Raw genomic sequence first — 9,544 nt, 5'->3', positions numbered from 1 at the left:
CTTGAATTTTTTTTTTTTAATCACAATATTCCTAAGGGAAGAGGACAGCGACTAGGTTTGGGATATTTTGCGGATGGAAACCTAGCCACAAATGGCCGGGTAAGTCCGAAATGCCTTTACAGTCTTTGTCTCTAAGGCCCATTTTCAAGATCTTGTTCTATAGTTAATTTTCCCCTACTTATGTCAAAAATAAACGAAGCTGGATTCTAGGTAAAGTGGTGGAAACAGATTTTAATCAATACTACTACTGCAATGGGGAGACGAGCCCGGCGTGAACTGTATTCAATTTCGATTTGTACAGAGGCGACTGGGCGTTTTAAAGAGAATGAAGAAATTAGGATGGGACTGATGACGCCGAGGAGGACTGAGCAACTAATTCCAGCGGAGCTCCTTTTCCACCTTTGAAAAACCTCAACACAAACGCGCGGCGGCGCTCTTTAAATGTCAGCCTCCAGAACTGGGGTTGCCGCCAGGAGAAAACTACAACCCCCAGCAGTCTCTGCGGCTGTAAAACACGCCCAACTTCCGGGGCATTGCTCGCCATCGGCCAGTAGCGCCAGTTTCACCCGCGCCCTCAAGAAGCCGCACGGTATTCCGGCCGGCAGCAACGTCTGGAGTCTTAGGGCAGCGGACCCGTGTCTGTCCAGCGAGACGGAGGGCTTAGGACGCGACCCTAAGAGTTGGAAGCCGCAGGAGGCGGAGCCGGATGGGGGGGGAGAGAGATGCGCGCTGACGTCACATCCGCTGGGCGGGGCCGCAAGGAACCCGCGCAAATTGAAAGGTCCGGCTTTCGCGCGCGGTGCCGCCGGGTTACCCGTGTTCTGCGTCGCTGGTCGTGGGTGCTCTGGCCGCAGTGAGTTAGCGGGGCGTCGGGGGCGGATTTCTCCAGCCCCACTCGGCTCCGTTCAAGGGGACGAGGAGAGCCCCTTCTTGGAAGGTGAGAGGAGCGGGCTGTGTGGAGGCTAATGGGTGGGTTCCGTTGGGGGTCGATCTGCGTGTCACCTCCGACTCTCCTCTCGGGATTCGGGGTCTTCCAGGAAGGGAAGGAGAGGATCTGGCGTGGACCCGACAGCAGAGCCTTCAGCCTGAGTGGAGTACGTGTTGTTTTGTTCCGAGGGGACGTCTGGCCACGTGAGGTCTGCAATTAGTGAACGGAGGGAGATAAAGAGCAGATGATGCCAAGCTGGAGCAGGCGCCAGGGTTGCCAGACTTCTCTCATTTATCCGCAGAAACTGGCAGTCCGGGTTTTACATGCAATCTCTCCACCTTTAAATGTTGACAAGTGGCCGGCGCGGTGGCTCACTCCTGTAACCCCAGCACTTTAGTCAGGTGTGGTGGCGCACGCCTGTGGTCCCAGCTAATTGGGAGGCTGAGGCAGGAGAATCGCTTGAACCTGGGAGGCGGAGGTTGTGAGCAGAGGTCACGCCACTGCGCTCCAGCCTGGGTAACAAGAGTAAAACTCCTTCTCACAAAAAACCAAAAAAATGTTGACAAGTACATTTTTCCATAATGTCGTGCAGGCCTAAGGAAACGTGTCGTCTGGAATGGGCTTGGGGCCATGCCTGCACATCTCCGAGAGACAGAGGGATAATGTGAAGATGGTGGTGGTGTTACCTCGAGTGCCACATGCGATCTCTTTGAGATATGTGCTCATTCATTCTTACTATTGCATTCAGCCATTCTTACTGCGCTAAAGAAGAAATACTTATTCGAGGATATTTGCCTGGCCCAGAAGAAACTTAGGTAAATTTCATGAACTATTATATCCGTTTTCCTCGGAGTGAGAGAAAACTTTAGACACCATCTGAGAGGTAAGAGACTGTTTTTCTGAAACTGTACCTTGAGGACCACCTGCATCCAGATGACTTGCTGTGTTTAAAATTCAGAGTCCCGAGCCTCACAGAAGAACCGGTGAATCCCAATCACTGATTGAAGTTGAGAATCTAAGAACTTCTGAAATTTGAGAACTGCTGGTCTAGAGCCTTTAGAGCTCTGATAAAAGCTGACTTCTGATCCTGTACTTTCTTTCTTCCCTTCCTTCCATTCTTAATGTTTGGTAGGAGAGATTTGTATTATGAAACGCTAAACAACTGGTCAGTGCACATTGCTGGCTTTTTATTGTAGAGTAGGGGGAGTAGGTCCGTTCATCAGAAAAGGCTGTGACAGTTCCAGAATCTTTGCATAGAAAGGGTTTGGCGGGTTCAAGCGATTTTCCTGCCTCAGCATCCCTAGTAAGCAAAAAAAAAAAAAAAGAAAGGATTTGGGGACTGCAACCAGAATGGAGGCAGGTGGAAAGCTAAAGCATTTGTCTTGCAGCTGTATTTGCATAGCAGACGCAGTTTCACAGTTCTTTGGGGTAGCTTTCCGAGAGACAGGTGGATTTGCCCCTAGGCACCAACACTGTTTATGACCAGAATGTTTGTGCTTAGAATAATGCATTCTGATAGCCACGAATTTCAGTCCTAAAAAAGTACAGGATCACTTCTGTAACTCTTTTTGAATTTTTTCTGGTTTTTTTTTTTTTTTTTTTGACAGAGTCTTACTCTGCTGCCCAGGCCGGAGTGCAGTGTGCCATCTTGGCTCATTGCAACCTTTGTCTCCCAGGTTCAAGTGATTCTTCTGCCTCAGCCTTCTGAGTAGCTGGGACTACAGGCGTGCACCACCACGCCTGGCTGATTTTTGTATTTTTAGTAGAGACGGGATTTTACCAGTTTCACCATGTTGGCCAGGCTGGTCTCCAACTCCTGACTTCAGGTGATCTGCCCACCTCGACCTCCCAAAGTGCTGGGATTGTAGGGGTGAGCCACTGCACCAGGCCTTTCCTTTGGTTTTTAATTGAAATGCTTACCTTCCTGCAAACTGTTTTGAGTTTCTACTCCTATTTGAATTGCATTTTGGCCCTTATAATGAATCCCTTCTGCAGAGGCAGTGTGATGCCATCACACGCATGGTTCTGTTTGTGCATATGTTAGGAGTCAAAGTGCAGAAGCACTTTGAATAGAATAAACATTAAGCAGCTGTCAAGTGGCATTAGAAGTAGTATTAGTAATCAGCGTAAATTCTACCCTATGGAAATCGTTTGACAGGGAGGAGCCCAGCTAAAATATGAAAGATTGGTGATTCTTGAATATTTAAACAATTTCTACATTGGACTCCCAGTTCTTTCTCTTTATTTATCTAAAATGTCTTGATAAATGTATTTTTCTTTAAATATTACTGTTCTGTCTCTTTTCATGTCATGTAGTTAATTTGGCACCATGGGGATACATGGCTTGCTACAATTTATCAAAGAAGCTTCTGAACCCATCCACGTGAGGAAGTATAAAGGGCAAGTAGTAGCTGTGGATACGTATTGCTGGCTTCACAAAGGAGCTATTGCTTGTGCCGAAAAACTAGCCAAAGGTGAACCTACCGATAGGTAAGTCTGAACTTAACATTAATTCTTTGACAATTAAGAGTGAGACCTACAATGCCTTCCCCCTGCCACCCCCGCCCCGCCCCGAAAATGGATTGTTTTCACTCACTGCCATAATTTATCAGGAAGCGAGAGTTAGATGTTTTAGAATATTGCCAAATCAGGGATGACTTCCTTCTGTGATAATGGCCTAGTTTTCTTTCTTTCTATTTTTATTTATTTTTTAAAAGCCAGTCAAATTTAGCAGTGGGGGGTTGTATACTAACTTTAGTGACACTAATGTTAATAAGTTCTGATAACCCACTACCATCAGACCAGCCTAGTTTTCTTTCTTTATAATGAGCCAGAGTATCAAGACACTAATGGACGAAAACCGAAGACTATTAATATCTCCTTTATTTATTTATTTATTTATTTATCTGAGATGGAATCTCTCTGTTACCCAGGCCGGAGTGCAGTGGCATGATCTCAGCTCACTGCAACCTCCGCCTCCCAGGTTCAAGTGATTCTCCTGTCTCAGCCTTCCAAGTAGCTAGGATTACCGGTATGTACCACCACACTTGGCTGATTTTTGTATTTTTAGTAGAGATGGGGTTTCACCATGTTGGCCAGGCTGGTCTCGACCTCCTGACCTCAAGTGATCCATCTGCCTCGGCCTCCCAAAGAGCTGAGATTACAGGCATGAGCCACTGTGTCTGACCCAATTCTTAACCTAAGATAAATTTTTTAACAATGCTTTGAAAATCCATTATAATTTCTGACTCCCACATTCTTGGGTACAGAAAATATACTGCTAACCCTAGTTAGCAAAAAAACAAATGTCTTGTACAATTTGTTCTAATTTCACATTGACTTTCTTCTAAATTTTGCTTTATGATTAGCAGGTCCCAATCATTGTTCTATACCAATGCAAGTTCATTGTCACTGATCTACAACAAATAGAAAAAAATAGGATAACAATGTAGTGAGTCTCCTATGAAGATGACTATATATGATTTTACTTATTTATTTATTTTTTGAGAAGGATTGGAGTGCAATAGTGCAATATTGGTACACTACAACCTCCGCCTCCCAAATTCAAGCAATTCTCCTGCCTCAGCCTCCTGAGCAGCTGGGATTACAGGCATCTGCCACCACACCCAGCAATTTTTTTTTTGTATTTTTAGTAGAGACAGCGTTTTATTTTGCCATGTTGGTCAGTCTGGTCTCAAACTCCTGACCTCATGATCTGCCTGCCTCAGCCTCCCAAAGTGCTGGGATTACAGGCATGAGCCACTGCACTTGGTGACTATGTATGATTTAAAAGGTCATCTTTTTTCCTTTATTTTAGTTGCTAAATTTGCATTATGCGAAAAGATTATCTTTAAAGATTATGTTTTCCCATTCCTGTTTTTCAGCTAAAATGCCTTTTTCTTTTAAAGAAGTTGTGAATGTGGTTGTTTTTGTCACAATACCTAATATAATACCTGATCCTTGATTGGATCTTGGACTTGGAAAAAACGGTAATGGTGGTGTCCCTATGAGCTCTTTACACACCATGTTTTCTCAGCTCAGCATTTGTTGAGTTCATGTAGGTAGCTCATCTGCCATTGTGGAATATTTATGTCAGGGAAATCAGACATTCTTCCCCCAGAACTGTGGTTAAACATTTACCAGGATGCCACTGAATATAAAAAACATTATTGAGACAGTTGTACCAATTATAATATACACTGAGCATTAGATAATATTGTGTCACTATTAAGTTACGTGGCTGCGATATGGTATTGTTGGAGGAATCCAGTGTTTGTTATACTATTTTTTCAACTTTTCAATAGATTTGAAATTTTTTTAAAATTAAAAGAAAATGGCAGAAAAAGACCAGATTTGAAGCCAGAAATGTCAGAATTAGAAGGAATATCAAAGCTCTTTAATTTACAGATAAGGAAACCAAGACTTGGAGCGTCAAGTAGTTCACCAGACATCACATGGGTCATAAGTATCCAAGGCAGGATTTGAATCCAAGTCTAGTGATTTAGAGTTCCAATTCCTATGAAAACATTTGCTTAAAATCTCTTTTCATAATTTTCTCATCTGGCTTAAAATAGAGCAGAAGTAGTATTAACTTACAAAAGGCAAAGCACTTAAAAGTATTTTTCTTTTTTTCCATAGGTATGTAGGATTTTGTATGAAATTTGTAAATATGTTACTATCTCATGGGATCAAGCCTATTCTCGTATTTGATGGATGTACTTTACCTTCTAAAAAGGAAGTAGAGAGATCTAGAAGAGAGTAAGTTATTTCTCTACTTAATCTCTAACTTCGTTGCACTAGGGTCAGATGCTGTAGTTTATAGGATACCAATTTTTGAAATTTTAAGCCAGGTTAAAATTTCAAAATTTTAACAGGCTTCCCTTGTTGTCCTAGGTACTTGGGAGGTTGAGGCAAGAGGATCACTGGAGCACAGGAGTTCAATGCTTTAGTGCCCTCTGATCACCTCTGTGAACAGCCATTGTAGTCCAGCCTGGGCAACATTGTAAGATCCAGTCACTAAAAAAAATTTTTTAATTTTTAGTTTTTGACAGAGTCTCACTCTGTTGCCCAGGCTGGAGTGCGGTGGCACAATCTCAGCTCGCTGGAACCCCTACCTCCTGGATTCAAGTAACTCTAGTGCCTCAGCCTCCGAAGTAGCTGGGACTACAGGTGCATGCCACCACGCCCAGCTAATTTTTGTATTTTTAGTAGAGAAAGGGTTTTGCCATGTTGGCCAGGCTGGTCTCGAACTCCTGACCTTGCGATCCAACTGCTTCAGCCTCCCAAAGTGCTGGAATTATAGGCATGAGCCATTGTGCTTGGCTTAAACAAATTAATAAATAAAATTTTAATTTGTTGAGTCTTATTTTATAGCCCAGAATGTGAACAGATTTCCTTAAGTGTTATGTATCTGCTACATTATTATCACTTCTTTTTTAAAAAGTATCTTAGTTACTGCATTTTCTTTGACGTAAATAATTACTGTGGAAAAGTCTGATGGTAATCTTGTGTGTGTGTGCACACATATACATTTGAAATCACATGTTCTTTTTGCCTTAGAAGTCCAAAGCATCCGGGTTAATGTTCTCAAGGACCTAGTGTGTACTTTCAAATAAGTCAAAAACTTGTTTCAATTCTAGGAAAGCTTCCTGAATTATTGTTTTGCTCTAGTTTCTTGAGTCAGCCTCTTAAATGTTTTATATTTTAAAAATGTTCTTCCCTTGCAGAAGACGACAAGCCAATCTTCTTAAGGGAAAGCAGCTTCTTCGTGAGGGGAAAGTCTCGGAGGCCCGAGAGTGTTTTTCCCGGTCTATCAATATCACACACGCTATGGCCCACAAAGTAATTAAAGTAAGCCAATAAAAAATGAAGTTGAAGGGGCAGGTGGGCAAGTTCACTAAAGCTAGTTATAAGTTGTTTATTAATGGGAGAGCAAGAAAATTAAGGGTTGAAAATCGTTCTAGGCCTAAGCTCAAGTAAAGGGCAGATATCAGAAGAAGAGGGGAACAGTATCATTAGATAAAGAAGAGTTCAACAATTTTCAGCAGAAATCCTCAGGCATAAGTAAGGTTCTCTCTTCAGTTATGTTCCAGAACAATGGAAGGAAGAGGGCCAGACACACACCTGTAATCCCAGCACTTCAGGACGCTGAGGCAGGAGGATCATTTGAGCTCAGGAGTTGGAGACCATCCTGGACAACATAGTGAGACCCTACCTCTACTAAAAATAAAAAAATAAAGAGGTGGAAGGAATAAATCCCTGGAGGTGTCGGTCTCACCCAACTTTCCTGTAGTCTCAGCACTTACCGTAACTGGCATTCTCAGATGACAGAGGTCTGTGGTTTAGCCTCATTGCCTCAGGTACCCTACAGACTTCTATTCCCTGTTACCTCCTCCTCGAAGCAGCTTCTTTCCTTATCCCTGTAAATCTTAGTGTCGGGGTGCCCACAGTCCCAGCCCTCACTTTCCCCTTCTTAGAACCTGCTTGGTACAGGTGTTTTTTATTTTTTGTTGTTGTTGTTTTGAGGTGGAGCTTCGCTCTGTTGCCCAGGCTGGAGTGCAGTGGTGCGATCTTGGCTCACCACAACCTCCACCTTCCAGGTTCAAGTGACTCTCCTGCCTCAGCCTCTCAAGTAGCTGGAATTACACGCATTCACCACCACGCCTGGCTAATTTTGTGAATTTAGTAGAGACGAGGTTTCTCCATATTGGTCAGGCTGGTCTCGAACTCCCAACCTCAGGTGATCTGCCCACCTTGGCCTCTCAAAGTGTTGGGATTACAGGCATGAGCCACTGCACCCAGCTAATTTTGTATTTTTAGTAGAGACAGGGTTCCTCCATGTTTCCCAAGCTGATCTTGAGCTCCCCATCTGAGGTGATCCGCCTGCCTCGGCCTCCCAAAGTGCCTGGATTACAAGCATGAGCCACTGTGCGTGGCCTATTAAAGGTGGGTTGATAAAGGTGGAGTCAGCTTTTTCTTTTTCTTTTTTTTGAGACGGAGTCTTGCTCTATCACCCAACTATCTCGGCTCACTGCAACTTCCGCCTCCCGGGTTCAAGCAGTTTTTCTGTCTCAGCCTTCCCATAGCTGGGATTACAGGTGTACACCACCACGTCCAGCTAATTTTTGTATCTTTTTTTTAGTAGAGATGAGCTTTCACCGTGTTGGCCAGGCTGGTCTCGAACTCCTGACCTCATGTCGGCCCGCCTTGGCCTCCCAAAGTGCTGGGATTACAGGCGTAAGCCACCGCGCCCGGCAGAGTCAGCTTTTTCTAGCTTAAAACAGTTCTGTCATCCCATTCCTGAGCTAAAATAAATACTACAGTTCTTATTTGGCTTTGTCATTTGAGTCTTTGGTTCTTTCTGTATGGGTCAAGAGGAAAGAATGGGATGCAGGAGAGAGAGTGAAGTATAAGAGAAAATGTGTGCTCTGTGTAGTCACAAGGAGAGAGGCTGCATTGTGTGCGGAAGCAGAGGAGAAACCTTGATTGGACACGTAGTGGCCTGCATGGGTGAGAGTAGGACTGTTGCTGGGCAGAAAAAGAAAAAAATGAGAAAAATAGCAAATTGCAAGTTGTCACCAAAATTGATAGTAGCAGAGATTGATACCTCTTTCCTCTTTTTTTTTTTTTTAAGTTCCCAAAGCCTCTCTTCGGGCCTTGGGAACCATTTTCCCGTGATTTAGAACAAGGAAGTTCCAGTTCCAACTGCCTGGATTTTGACACGGAGGCTATGATAGGGACTCTTTCTTGGCAAGATTATTTGAGAAGTATTTTCTCATAATGCATTGGTTTAAATATAGTTCTATAGCCTGTAATATATATTATATATTATTAGAGGAGAGTTATATATGTGTGTATGTATATGTGTGTGTATATGTATATACATATGTGTATGTTTCCCCCCAAGACATTGCTGGATATGGTCTATAATTTTATCAATACTGTGCCAGTACCCTGTTCGACTTTTGTAGCCTGACGGGACAACCCGTTACTTTTATGGGGAAAATATATTCAAAACTCCAAACAAATGTATATTTTTGGAATGTGGCCATTCTTAAGATGGAAGCTTTCTTTTTTTAAAAAAAATTTCTGGGTTCATGTCAATTGGGAGGAAGCTTTCTATAATTTAAAATAATTAAGCCAGGCACAGTGGCTCACGCTTATAATGCTAGCACTTTGGGAAGCTGAAGCAAGCAGATCACTTGAGTCCAGGAGTTTGAGACCAGCCTAGACAACATGGCAAAACCTTGTCTCTACAAAAAATACAAAAAAAATTAGCTGGGTGTAGTCCCAGCTACTCGGGAGGCTGAGGTGGGAAGATGACCTGAGCCCAGAGCCCAGGAGGTAGAAGCTGCTGTGGGCCCTGATGGCTGGCACCACCGCACTCCAGCCTGGATGACAGAGCCAGACCCTGTCTCAAAAAAATAAAATAATTACTTTTGTAGTTTGTAGGATTCTTTTTTCCTCTGACTGTATTGGAGTATTTCTTTTCTCCAAATTTTATAAATTGATTTTTGAAAAATGTCTTAGTGCCTATATAATTAGTTCAACATATACCAGAACTTGCAGTAGAAAAACTCAACTTCAAAGGAAACGATTTCTCTTTTTTTTTTTTTT

General features: G+C 43.1%; 1 protein-coding gene across 5 annotated transcripts in view; it reads left to right on the top strand.

Moving 5' to 3' along the window:
* Positions 1-676: 676 nt before the first annotated feature.
* The window catches only part of EXO1 (exonuclease 1), a 39,366-nt gene continuing 30,498 nt past the window's right edge, over positions 677-9,544 (top strand). The window contains exons 1-5 of one of the 5 annotated variants that reach the window (XM_032242226.1): positions 677-937; positions 1,521-2,093; positions 3,245-3,418; positions 5,567-5,686; positions 6,655-6,778. In XM_032242226.1, the coding sequence (XP_032098117.1) occupies positions 3,258-3,418; positions 5,567-5,686; positions 6,655-6,778 (405 nt within the window). In that variant the 5' untranslated portion in view covers positions 677-937; positions 1,521-2,093; positions 3,245-3,257. Of the gene's footprint in view, positions 938-1,520; positions 2,094-3,240; positions 3,419-5,566; positions 5,687-6,654; positions 6,779-9,544 lie in introns of those variants that run through there. The other 4 variants (XM_032242227.1, XM_032242223.1, XM_032242222.1 and 1 more) reach the window with 4 other exon arrangements.

The sequence above is a fragment of the Sapajus apella genome, unplaced genomic scaffold (assembly GCF_009761245.1).
Source record: "Sapajus apella isolate SASKATOON/1434 unplaced genomic scaffold, GSC_monkey_1.0 scaffold49, whole genome shotgun sequence".
Lineage (NCBI taxonomy): Eukaryota > Metazoa > Chordata > Mammalia > Primates > Cebidae > Sapajus > Sapajus apella.
The sequence above is the reverse complement of the archived record's forward strand: the minus strand, read 5'-3'. Positions and strand labels throughout refer to the sequence as shown.